Below are 13,510 nucleotides of genomic sequence, written 5' to 3'. Positions count from 1 at the left end.
AGCTCAGCTCCCAAGGACACATCAGTTCCAGGTCTTGTCTGTCACTAAGAGCCATGCTAGCTTGTGGTTTTTACAAGACATCCCCAGCCCTCTGGAAAGCAGAGTGGACTCTTTCATGGTGACCTTTGTGCTGTCCTGCTGGCATGGGCAGCATTACTGCAATGCAACACAAAGGAAGAAAAGCTCTCCATGCTCTCAGCTGCCTCTAAATATAGTCCCACTGCAATGACTTCATTCTTTCCTGAGCCACTCACTTCAGCTTTAAGAGAAAAAACATCCCAGGGTTGTTTAACCCTCCCAGCAATGCCCATCTGGAGAAGAGAAGTGTCTGCCTCTCCCTCTGTAGGAGTGCATCACCCTAGCTTGGGGTATTGGAGTCAGTGATCCTGGAGGTCTTTTCCAACCAAAACAAATCTATGATTCCATCTCCTCCAGTGGCTTTTGGGCTAGCAGAGCTTGGTGTGCAGTGAAGGAAGGAGAGGGGTAGGTCTGCAGAGCAGAATCTCCAGCCACCAGCACAGAGGTCCAGCACCAAAGCCTTCATTGGGCTGAAGTCTGTTGCAAAACCAGCAAGGAGATAAGGGCAAGAGGAACAAGGTATTCTAGGGGCATTCCAACCGCCTTAGAGTGGTTAAACCTTTCTTAACTATCTCTTGGGCCAGTGGGCTGTGAGGTCACCCTTATCCTCTGGTCCACTCACCTGCATGGAGCCCAGACTCTTCCCATTGCTGGAGTGGAGGACAAAGCCCTTTTTGCAGGCAGCAGTGCACACCATGTGCCTCGGACCGTCAGAGGTACAGTTGAGGACGGCAGCAGCAGTGAGCACAGGCTGCGTGCAGCTTCCCCATCCTCCACAGGCTCCGTGGGCACAGCTATGGAGGAGAAAGGAAAGGGATCAGAGAATGGGACCCAACACTGTTTTTAGCAAGAAGGGGCTCTCTCTGAATTGCAGCTGCATGGGATGCAGAGCAGATCACAGATGCTTACAGAGATGCACGCCTATCACTCAGCTCCAGCTTCTGCCAGGCTTGAAGTCTCCTGGTGATGATGCCAGAATGGTACTTTGTCCCAGCTCTGCCTTGACAGGACCTCTGCCCAACCCCAAGTCACACCTTCCCACAGACCATCATGTCCTTCCAAGCTGCTGAAAGGAAGTATGGCCCAACAATGCTCCTTCCAAAGTCCATGCTGTCTGGTGGGGCTGCTCCAGCTCCTCTGTCCCAGGGTGTGCAATCTTCATTGCACAGAGCCTGCACTCAGCCTAGCACCAAAGGAGCTGGTGGTGCTCCATGTAGGTGGACCAAGAGAGTGACAGGAAGAAGAAAACAGGGAGAGGGCAGGCAGACAGAAAATTCAGCAAGGCCACAACTCTCCCATGTCCAAAGCAGGAGAGCTGACATAAGACGGTCCTATCAAGGAGCCCTCCTGCATGCACAAGGAGGAGAGCTATGAACAGCAGTCACTGTAGCACCTTCCTGAGAGAGCTGCAGCTTCTCCTGCAGTAAGGTGGTCTCCACCACATGACAATTTCTTATCTCCAACACACTCAAATTGCACTGGACACTAACTTGTGGCAAGAGACCTGCTGAAGCTGTACTCTGCAGTGCTGTAGGTGTCCTCCTGTACATACTCTGCTCATGCATGAGTCTCAGTCACTAGTATTTGGGGACAGGCAGTAGACAGCAAGAGATGTGTGCTTTCCAAAGGCAACAAAGTCCAGACAGTGACACCAGGTGTTTCTCCTTGCTTGTCAATTTGGAATCCATGCCTCAATTTCAGTCACCCTTAGCACAAAATAAGATAAGGTGCAGAATCAGATAGCCATGAAGAAAAGACTTCTGCTGATAGAAGGGCAATAGGTGTGTCAAACTCTGTATTAGACATCAGAGAAGCCACAGAGGCTTCACCAACTGCAATGAAATGTTTAGCAGAGAAGGAATCTCTGCAGACAGGTGGACACCACTCCTGAGCTGTTAGTCAGACTGTGCAGTTTTTCCCAGACCTGGCAGCAGGATTGCCAAAGCTTCATGTCCACATAGCTACAGCAAAGTGAGAAGCTAGATGTGCTGCAGCTGTCTTCTCCACCCTACTCTTGTCACCTTCCCATTCTATTTGATAGTCTTCAGCACCTCTGCTCTTCCCACAGGCCCAGGCAGCATCTCAAACCTGTACATATTTGATGCCAGATTCTTTGGGATTAAGACCATTTCAGCACACACCTATCCAGCTCTACAGGCTCAGCTGTGGCCACCAAGGTGAGACATGGCTACAAGGAGGAATCATCATCCCTGTGTGCCACCTGAAGTTATGAGAGGTCCTAGGAAAGCTTGCAATGTGTCACCCATCCTTTGGTAATAAACAGCCCTTCTCTCACTACAGCAGCTTCCCACCAAGGACCAGTCATTAGCGGTCCTTGATTAATTAACCATCAAATAACCCTAGAGTGAGGAGGAGTGTTGGTAAGAAGGCTACAGTCTCCATCAGTGAAATACAGCCAGTAGATTAATTACCTGAGATGGAATGAAACATTCTCAAGGCTGAACAACCCCAAGTCTCTCAGCCTTCTTACAGCAGAGGGCTCCCTGCATTGCTGTGGCTGGTCCAGGTCTCTGCTGTGCTGAGGACTCCAGAGTTGGAGGACCCCCCTGCAGGTGGGTGCAGGGGTTTCAGCAGAGTGAAGCAGAGGGGCAGAATCCCCTCCCTGCCCCTGCTGCCCAAGCTGCTGGGGATCAGCCCAGGACACAGCTGGCTCTGGGCTGTGAGTACACAGTGCCAGCTCATGTCCCGCTTTTCACCTTCCAGCACTCCCAAGTCCTTCTCTGCAGGGCTGCTCTCCATCCCTTCATCCCCCAGCCTGTGCTGATATTGGGAATTGCCCTGACCCAGGTACAAGCCATTGTGTATAGCCTTGTTGAACCTTACAAGGGTCACAGGGGCCCACAAGCTTGCCCAGATCCCATCCCTCAGGCACGTCAGCTGCATGTTTCTCCCAGGGGAGGCACCTCTAGCATTCATTCAACTTCTCCAGCCAAAGCTGCATGGCTAGAAATCCCACAACCAACACCCAAACCCCATTTTAAGACGTTTAAAAGAATGCCTGTGCCGACAGAAGCGTTAGGGGAACGCGATGTGCTTTTGACTCTGGACAGGTCCGCTGAGCCAGAGACATGGGGAAACCTGCCGGCCTCGGCCCTGTGAGAGCCGGTGGGCACAGGAGGGGACCACAAAGGAGAACGAGAAGAAAGGGGCTGTTTTTTCAATGCAGACCTGTTTATGAAGTGAGAAATGGTTTCAGGGCAGCTGCTGCAAATTCTTTCACTAGCTTATATTTCCATTTGCTTCCTTTTTAAAGAATTTGTTTTATGAGCAGAGCGTTTGTCAGGTCATTAGCTTCTGAGGGCATCTGGTACCAATTGAAGCCCTCTCCTTTCCCCTCCTGCAGTCACCTTCTCCAGGCAGTTGCTTTGCTCCCTGCCTGTGCCCCCAGCACACGTACACATGCTGCTGTCCACAACTCCACTACCCCATGAAAGAGCTGCTGTCCTAAACCTCCTTGAGTCTGTGTTTCTGCACAGAGGACGAGTTTCTACTCTTTCCAACCTTCCTTACCAGCCACAGCAGGTGGGGAGATGCAAGTGGTGCACAGCATTCCTCCTACTATGGTGCTTGGTGCTGCATCAACATGCCACCACAATATAGCCCTTGCCTCCCTGGGTGCCTCCATGCACGTGGAAGTTATTTAAGCAAATCATGGCCCACATGTTGGGAAGGGGCTGGGAGATGAGTGATGGGTGTGCATCATGCCTCCTGCCATGGTGCTCAGTGTTACATCAAGACACCACCTCAAGAAAGGCCTTACTCCTGGTGACCCCTAGGCACATGGAGGTTACCTAGGCAAATCACAGATCACACACTGGGAATCACAGAAGGTTAGGGGTTGGAAGGGACCTTGAAAGACCATCCAGGCAAAGCCCCTGCCAGAGCAGGATCACATAGATTAAATCACACAGGAATGCATTCAGGTGGGTTTTGAATGGCTCCAGACAAGGAGATTCTACAACCTCTCTGGGCAGCCTGCTCCAGGGATCTGGCACCCCCACAGTGAAAACATTTTTCCCTATGTTCACATGGAACCCTCTCAGCACCAGCTTGCACCCATTGTCCCTTGTCCTATCATGTGACATCACTGAGCAGAGTCTGGGTCCATCCTCCTGACACTGCCCTTCCCATCTTTATAAACCTAACTTCATCTGCTCCCTGGCTTCATCTGTTGTGTTGAGTTGTGGGGCATGCAGTCGTTGTTGCGCTGGTTTCAGCAGGGGTCGTGGCACCTTCTGGGTGACATCCAGACAGGTCAGGTTGGAGCAGCAATGGTGGTGGAGCAATGGCATGTTGTCTGGGGCAACCTCATCAGATGGGACAATGCTGTTTGTAAGTAAGATGTAAGGAAGCACTGATCCTTTCCAGCACTACTGGGCACATCTTGGTTTTCCAGCAGTTCAGAAACGTGACTGGCAATGATGGTATGAAGTAGATCAAGAGATCAGCAACTTCCTTAGTTTTGTACATTGCATATGCAAACTATGATGCAAACAGGTTAATTATACATAAAGAATTGATCATTACAGATCATCCCAAATATTTCTTTTTATATATCCTACATGCCAAGACTCATGCACACATTCTTTATAGATGGATTTTAGCAACAATTAGCTTTCTCTTTGCCCAAGGTGACTAATTTCCCCTAATCCACAGGCACACACTAGGTTTTATTTTGGAAGTGACCCAAGACCTATTGACTCAAGTTCTGAGAAGCTGTTCTCATCCTACATGTAGCTTTAAAGTCTGATGCTGCTATTTCTGACCTGAAGAGAGGCTGACATCATGGAAAGCTGTCTGATTTTCTCAAATATATCAGTAAGCTTAGAAAAAAATAATATAGAATCATAGAATCATTTTGGTTGGAAGAGACCTTTAAGATCATCAAGTCCAACCATTAACTCAGCACTGCCTATTCACCACTAAAGCATGTCCCTCAGCACCACATCTACATAGCTTTGCAATCCCTCCAGGGACAGGGACTCCAGCACTGCCCTGGGCAGCCCATTCAGAGCTTGACAACCATGAAGAATTCTTCCATGAAGAGCATATTCATCTCTACCAACAACTTTGCTTTGTCATTATCATCAGCATCATGACTATCACTATAACACTCTGGGCCAGGACACCCTTGAACCTGATGGCATAAAAGCACAAGACCAAAACCCAAAAGCCATGTGGTCTGGCCCCATCATGATCCACATGCCTTACCAAGGTTTGAGTCAAGTGATGGAATAAATCACTGCTCCCAGCTGCTGGAACAGCCTAACGAAGGCTGGATGAGGAAATGGTGCAGTTAGCCCAGTTCTGATCTCAGCATGAAGGAGCTCTTTCTCCTTTTGATGATAAATGAAATTCCTGTATCACAGCTGTGAACTCCTGACATTTTCCCATTTTAGATTCAGGCTGTGTAAGATGTAGGACAAGCCAATATTATTTTTCTGCATGAAACATTCTCCTAGAATGTCCATTTTTATCCCAGCATCTTTTGAAGCTCAAACTAATGATTTGACAACACTTTTACGAAATAGTAAGGATATTATTTTTTCTCCCCAACTTCCACATCAGCACCAGCCTGCACGATTTTCTGGGCTCATCAAATTCCATAAACACACACATCAAAGAAAGCTTCAGAGCTGGAAATTTGTGAAATCCTGCCTAGTGATCATCCTAACTGCTGTGGGAAGATAAGAGCTTCGTTCTGAAATGGGACTAAATTTATCAACTAGACCAAAAACTTTTCCTTTAGGACCCTTCATTTCTCTAGACTAAAAGCAGGAGGCAACTGCATGCAACGGAGCAGGCTGAGCTGATTGTGGCAACAATGGTAGAGAGCTATCATTTTGTTGTGACAAACCCCGAATTCTGAAGAGGTGAATTTTCACATTTTACAGCAATTGCATCATGGAACCCAGAAAATACTGATGGATATCCCCAAGTTAAGCTAAGCCAAGCCAAATACAGTGCAGCTGCCTAATGTACAATAAATCATCCATAAATTGCTGTAATATCTACCCAACCTTCCGACCCAAAGATTGCTGCTAGAACAGCCCGTATCATCAAGCTCCAGCTCTAACAGGGGAAAACTATAAGAAGTAGTTCATCTCATGGTGCAAATTTTGGGGCAGAGGGAGATGTTGATGGAAAAGGAAAGGCTTCAGCCAAATCTCCTGAAGTTAAAAGCAGTCACTACATGTAATGTGGTGGAGTCTGGATTGCAGCACTGAACATCAGTGAGATAAGATGTTTACCCCAATGTGGTCTAGCAAAAGAGAATAGCTAAGAAATGAGAAAAGGTGTTTTGGAAATACTTGGGAATTTCTCCCTTTGGGTGTGTTTCTTGTGAAGGGGAAAGGTCTCACTTTTCCAGGAACTTTGATGGCAACCACGCTTGTGGGAGCAGGCTACGTGTACAGACCCAACGGTGGTGACGCTTCTTGATTACGATCTTCACTGAGGTTGTCATCCCAGGAAGAGATGATTGCTTCTCTACGTGACTCCCAAAGAAACTTGGCAAAAAATAATACCCCTGTGAGTCAGCTGCTGTCATCTGCCTCATAGACAGAGAAAAGGCACCAGCAAGATGTCAAATGACCTGTAGACCTCTCTGTAACCATAGTGGCAAAGGAAGAAAAAGAAGCAAGAGCAGATCATAGAATCATAGAATCAGTCAGGGTTGGAAGGGACCACAAGGATCATCTAGTTCCAACCCTCCTGCCATAGGCAGGGACACCTCACACTAGATCAGGCTGGCCAGAGCCTCATCCAGCCTGGCCTTAAACACCTCCAGGGATGGGGCCTCAACCACCTCCCTGGACAACCCATTCTAGGGTCTCATCACTCTCATGGTGAAGAACTTATTCCTCATGTCCAGCCTGAATCTCCCCACTTCCAGCTTTATTCCATTCCCCCTAGTCCTGTCACTGGTATCCTAAAAAGTCCCTCCCCAGCTTTCTTGTAGGTCCCCTTCACATACTGGAAGGCCACAAGAAGGTCACCTTGGAGCCTTCTCTTCTCCAGACTGAACAGCCCCAACTCTTTCAAGTCTGTCCTCATAGGAGAGGTGCTCCAGCCCTCTGATCATCCTGGTGGCCCTTCTCTGGACACGTTCCAGCACATCCATATCCCTTTTGTAATAGGGGCTCCAGAACTGGACACAGTACTCCAGGTGGGGTCTCACCAGAGCTGAGCAGAGGGGGAGAATCACCTCCCTTGACCTGCTGGCCACACTTTTCTTGATGCAGCCCAGGATCTGGTTGGCTTTCTGGGCTGCAAGTGCACATTGACAGCTCATGTTGAGCTTCTCGTCCACCAGCACCCCCAAGTCCCTCTCCGCAGGGCTGCTCTCCAGCCAGTCACTGCCCAGCCTGGATTTGTGCTTGGGATTGCCTCGACCCAGATGCAGGACCCTGCACTTTGTCTTGTTGAACCTCATGAGGTTGGCTTGTGCCTACCTCTCCAGCCTGTCAAGGTCCCTCTGGATGCCATCCCTTCCCTCCAGCGTGTCGGCTGCACCACACAGCTTGGTGTCATCAGCAAACTTGCTAAGGGTGCACTCAATGCCACTGTCAATCAATCTTAATCTATTTCCAGACAGGTCCTTTCCATGGCTTTTTTGGTTTTTGCTACACCAAAATAGATCTATAGAAGCACAGAAAGTGAGGCTGAAGACTAGGTCAAACCTGGTATAGTCAGTTTCTCAGTCTGCACCTGAGAGAGGAGCTGACCCTGACTCCTCCTGAAGACAGATGGCCCCCACCTGCCCATCATGCTGGAGGTGTTCAAGACCAAGTTGGACAAGGTGTTGAGCAATCTGGGCTAGTGAAAGGTGTCCCTGCCCATGGTGAGTGGTTTGGAACTAGATGATCTTGAAGATTCCTTCCAACCCAAACCATTCTATGATTGTGAGGCCAGCGAGCAGGCAGGATTTATCTGCCAGTATTCCTCAAGGATTCATATTCAGCTATCCCAAGGAAAACCTTTATCTACATCTGATTCTCACAGCAACACACTGCCATCTCCTATCATGCAGAGGAATTCACTTCTGATCCACATCTACCACCAAGAAAGAGATAGAAATAGAAGAGGGATTTCAAAAGGCAACTGCAAACAGAAGACACAGCTGGACTGCAAGACTTCTGCTGCAAGATTTAAGGAAGGAAAAGTATTTATCATTACAGAGAGGAGATAGTGAGAGAATATATCACTCAACAGACACACAGAAAAGTTGTCTGCTGGCAGGAGGTATTTAGACCTTTCTGACAAGGATGGAGTGAAAGCAACAACTTTCGTCTTGAAAGCAGAGGCAACATCTCAGCAGAGAGGGTTACAAGATATAAGAATAGCTCAGCAGGGGAGGTGGTGGACTCATCACCTCCTGCAGGCTATAACAAGAGTTAAGGAGGACACCTTTCATCCAGCTGCTATGAAAAATGATAGTGCCTGTATATGACATTAGGGAAGGCAGAGGAAGACAGGGACAGGCAGGTTGCAGTGCTCCACCAGGGGCACTGCAGGCAAACCTCAGGGTGTCCCAGCACTCCTTTCCTTCTTCACTGGACGTTGGAAGGACAGAAGTCTTTGTGTGATGCACCTGAAAGGGTTATTAAACACTAGAATAGGCTCCCCAGGAAGGAGAGTTAGAGAATGGTTGGACTCAATGATCTTTTCCAACCAAAATGACTCTATGATTCTATGACCTAATGTCCATACCAGTAAGAGAATATGAAACCTAGATCAAGCTTCAGGGTTTCACCAGGAGGTAGGTGATCTTTCACTGGCATCAGGAAGGAAACCTGTCTTGAGCCTCACACAATTGCTCTGTGTTGTTATTCACCTTCTGTTGATGTATCAGTGGTTGGCCACATTTGGACCAGGTGACCCCTTCCATGAGGTGACACCAAGCAGCCTTTTTCTACATCTGTTCAGCTGCTGCGTTTGACACAAGATCAAACTGGTGGAAAACTTGTGTTGGGACACAGATTTTTTTTTTCTAAGTGAGGAAGGCTAGTCTCGGGGAAAGGCAGGAGATACCTTGGACATCCTAAAAAACACCCATATGCAAAGCATTAAGCTCAAGAAGCTAAGCTGCAGAGAGCAGAGTGGGACAGCCCATGAAAAAGATCCCTTCCACCACCAAAGGGTTTCCTTTGCCACCTTAGAGCTGGACAGTGAAGTCACTGGTTAAAGCCAGTCAAAGCCTACAGTAGAGCTTTGGCCACCACTGCCCATCAGTCCAGTCAAAGGACACACAAGAGAAGTACCAGAGAACAATGGGCTTTAATGTTGGAGGAGAAACACCTCCAGAGGCCAAAGGCAGAAGCAAAATCTGAGGTGAGCCCATGCCCCAGCAAGACAAGTGTTTCTTGAGGTGTGCTCCTCCAGGCCAAAGAGAAAGGACATTTTGGGTGCAGGACAGGCACAACCTGCTCTGATGGGCCTCATGCTACACTCATGAAGCTGCACTTGTCTGGGAGAGGCAGGGAACAGCATGTGCTGTCCTCAGAGCAGACAACTCTCACTGCACTGGCAAGCAGAACCTGAGCAGACACTGCGTAGGAGGTCAAAGTGGGGATGGAGGTACATCATGACCTGAGCATGTTTCAGCCCATCAGGGGTGACCTTGAGATCCCAACACAAGGGTCCATTGACTTTGTGCATCATCCCTGACTGTGGAGCACCCTAGGCCAGAGGGAAGGAAACGAAACACCAGCATCTCTGTACTGGAAAATATAGAAACAGCTTCCTCCATCTGATTTTCTCTCCCTGACATCCACTTGCCAAAGAAGAGGAACCCAACCCAGATTCCCCCCAATGCATAAAACATTTTTGAGGGAGAAGTGGACACTCCCTTGGGAATTAACCCACCCCACCTGGGTGCTCCTTGCAGCACCTTTCCTATTAACCCACCAAGGCCTTTCCCAGCATATGCTAGCACAAAATAAAACACACTAAAAAAATAAACAAAAATTAAGCATAATGGAAGAAATGAAAAAGCTCTCCTGATTCAGTATATAGCCTGTATCAAGGAAAACAAAAAGCTCATTTTTAAAATAAAATAATAAAATTAAATTAAATTCCAATTAAATTAAAATATTAAAAAAACGTAAATAAAAAAGGATGAAAGTTGGAGAGTGTGAGTTTCCTACTTTCCTGGGTGGAAACTCACTAAAGGTCCCATTTCTGCTTTACCTCCAACTGCCTGATCATTGTTGTGGCTTCCTCTGGTCCCATTCCAACTAAAGGTCCCTGTCCTCCTTGTGGTGAGGACACCAGAGCTGGACCCAGCCTAGCAAGTGGGATCCCAGCAGGGCAGAGCATAGGGACAGAATCCTCTCCCTCCATCTGCTGCCCATGGATTGTGATTGGTACAGAAAGAAAAGAGCAGCCCTGAGCTGCTGGCAGAGAGAGGGTTTCTCTTGGTGCTGGTAGCAGGGTGTGAGGGAGAGACACTGTGCTGGTTTGATCTGCAAGTGCTCTTCCAGCCTTCAGTGCCTCAGGTGGGTCCACTTCTCTAGCATCAAATGCCTGCAGTATCCTGACCTGGAGTTGGCTGCATTTCATCAGCAAAACCCACGATCACCATTGTTCCCCAGCCTGCAAAGTACTTTGAGACCCTTGAAGATGAAAAGATGCTTCAGAAATACCAAGCTGTCACATATTTATTATTTTGGCAACGAGCCTTTCTAGAATGAAGTCAGGAAACCTCATTGCTTTGTTGCTTTTGTTACTGTCCCTTTCTGGGGTTATTTTAGGAAAGTACATGCACGTAGCGTGTGTGAAGGAGGCTGGGTGAGTGCCAATGGTCACTTCTTCACTGGAAGAGCCTGGTCTTCTGTGCTCTTTTACAGCTGAATGTCTCTACACTTCTGAAGATTTTATGTTCCTGGGGTTTTCCAGTGGGATTTTTTCACCCTCCAGTCTCTGCCTGCCTTATATGAAGTGGATTATTGACCCTTAACAATAAAAATACTGGTGTACGGTAGTTTTGGAGATGAAATAGACTTCAAAATAGAATAAAGAAAGAATGCTTGGATATTTTCTCACTTAACAGAGGCAGATCCTTTTTTATTAGCGAGGCTGCTAGAGGCTGTGAGTCTCACCTTCCTCTAAACATTCAAGCCTTTTGTTCCAAAAAGCAATACTATAAATTACATTTCCCACCCTGAAATGGCCTGAAATTGTGCCAAGGGAGGTTTAGGTTGGATATTAAGAAAAATTTCTTCACAGAAAGAATGGTCAGGCATTGGAAAAGGCTGCCCAGGGAGGTGATAGAGTCCACTGTCCTTGGAGGGGTTCAATGAACGTGTGGACATGGCACTTTGGGACATGGTCTGATGACCTTGGTGCTGTTAAGCTGACAGCTGGATGCAATGATCTTAGATATCTTTTCCAAATGAAACCATTCTATGATTCTATACCCAGAAAACTTCAGAAGTCTGATGTACTCCAAGTGTTTGCTAAGGGCGTGTGTGCAACCTGTGGTACAGCACATGGCAGCTAAGCCAAGGCCATTATGAGCCCAAAGAACAGCAAAAGGAGAGCAAGGTAAAGAACAATAAGACACAGGTTGCTCAGAGAGGTTATGGAGTCTCCTTCTCCTGAGAGATTCCAAACCCACCTGGACATTGTGATCTTGGGCAACCTGCTCTGGGTGAACCTGCAGGGAGGTTGGACTTCACATCTCCAGAGGTTCCTTCTAACCCTCACCATTCTATGATTCTGTAATTCTCCCCATCCACAGGCAAGGCTCAGCTGCAACCAGTTTACCTGTTCCTCCTTGCAGTTACCTCTGAGGGGGAAGCTCTCAAGCAACAGGAGCACAAAATTATTTTAAAGGATGAGAAACTGTAATTGAAAAACCACATCAGTTGGCTGTGTGTACATAGCTGTACTGCTACCAGGAAGAAACCAACTGCATTTCACGTGGATGTTGATCCTTAATGTAAAGCTGAGAATAATATTTATATGCTGACTGGCTAAGATTTATGTTTCTGTATAAATCACACATGCACTTAGAAGGGGAAAAAAAAAAAAAAAAAAAAGAGGAGTATAAAGCAAGTGGAAGATCTTCATGGCTTCCAGAGCTCTACATAAATCAACTGTCCCATGATCCCACAAGCTTTTAGACAAACACACGCACGCTCATTCTTAGTCAGGGGTGTTTGTCCATCCAGGGCCATGAACAGAAGAAAAATGACAGCAGCAGTGATGTGCTGACCCTAGCCAAAGCCTTTCACTCTTAAGGTCTCCACAGCTCCAGCAAACCTTGGACCAAAAAAAAAACCCCATAACAACAATAACAAAAAAAAAAACCAGTGTTCCCCAGTGGTGAGCTTTAAGTAACTGGCTGAACCAGAGTCCTGGATCAGGCATGTTTGTAACTTCAGGGAGCCTGGGATCCAAAAGCAAAGCCAAGCTTGGCAGGTCTGGCTGTCACCAGCCGCTCTAGGACTGAGCTGAGCACCATCCTTGGGTCTGTGCCCCTGCTTGGCATGCTCAGCTTTATTTCTTTAGTCTGTTTTGGATGACAGTCCTTCCCTGTCCCTTTGCCAGAGGACCTGCTCAGAGAGTAGTGCCTGTTTTGCAAATGCTACCTCTCATTTGCTGCTTGATGAAGACAGACAGATGCCTGCAAGTGTGGACAGCAATAAATTAAAACATCATTGCTGCTGTTGTTGATACTGCTGTGTTACAATAAGGGAAGCATCAGTCCTGGTGAAGAGGCTGGGATTTACTGGGAAACAGCACAGAGAAGAGGATGAGGAGGAGAGCTTCATCCCCACCTCCTGCATTGTGAGAAAGACTAGAATGGATGGAGATGAAGCTTGTAAAGCACATGCTAAAGAAGCCAACATTTCAGCTTTAGCAGTAACCCCCAGTGATAGCTCCTCAGCTGAGGGAGCCTGGTTTTCCCACCAGGGAACAGCCCTTTAATATGGTTTTGCACAAAGTTACAGACTCACAGAATTATTTGGGCTGGAATAGACCTTGAAAAATCATCTAGTCCAGCCTCCTGCAGTCACCAGGGACATCTCCAACTAGAATAGGTTGGACAGAGCCCCATTCAACCTGACCTGGAATGGTTCCAGGGACAGAGAATCTACCACCTCTCTGGGCAATCTGGGCCAGTGTCTCACCACCTTCAGCGTCAAAAATTTCTTCCTTCCATCCAGTCTAAATCTCCCTCTTGTAGTTTAAACCCATCACCCATTGTCCTGTCACAACAGGCCCTGCTAATATCTGCTTTCCTGCCTCCTCCCTGAGATAAACAAATCAAGACTCATTACAGTGGATTTTCCAACACCTCCTCAAAATCCACCTGAGAACAGTCACAAAACCCTTAATGAGTAGATAAAACCTCCAGAACTGAAGCAGAGAGGCGAGAGAGCCTCTGCATGCCTGTTGAGAA

The 13,510-nt window shown here is 47.5% G+C and overlaps 1 protein-coding gene across 1 annotated transcript in view; it reads right to left on the bottom strand.

Moving 5' to 3' along the window:
• The window catches only part of PAPPA2 (pappalysin 2), a 103,904-nt gene that overhangs the window by 39,234 nt on the left and 51,160 nt on the right, over positions 1-13,510 (bottom strand). The window contains exon 14 of the mRNA XM_054384607.1: positions 701-872. Within this exon, the coding sequence (XP_054240582.1) occupies positions 701-872 (172 nt within the window). The remainder of the gene's footprint in view (positions 1-700; positions 873-13,510) is intronic.

This window comes from Indicator indicator, chromosome 10 (genome assembly GCF_027791375.1).
Source record: "Indicator indicator isolate 239-I01 chromosome 10, UM_Iind_1.1, whole genome shotgun sequence".
NCBI lineage: Eukaryota > Metazoa > Chordata > Aves > Piciformes > Indicatoridae > Indicator > Indicator indicator.
Note: the sequence above shows the minus strand (reverse complement) of the source record. Positions and strands in the feature narration are given on the sequence as shown.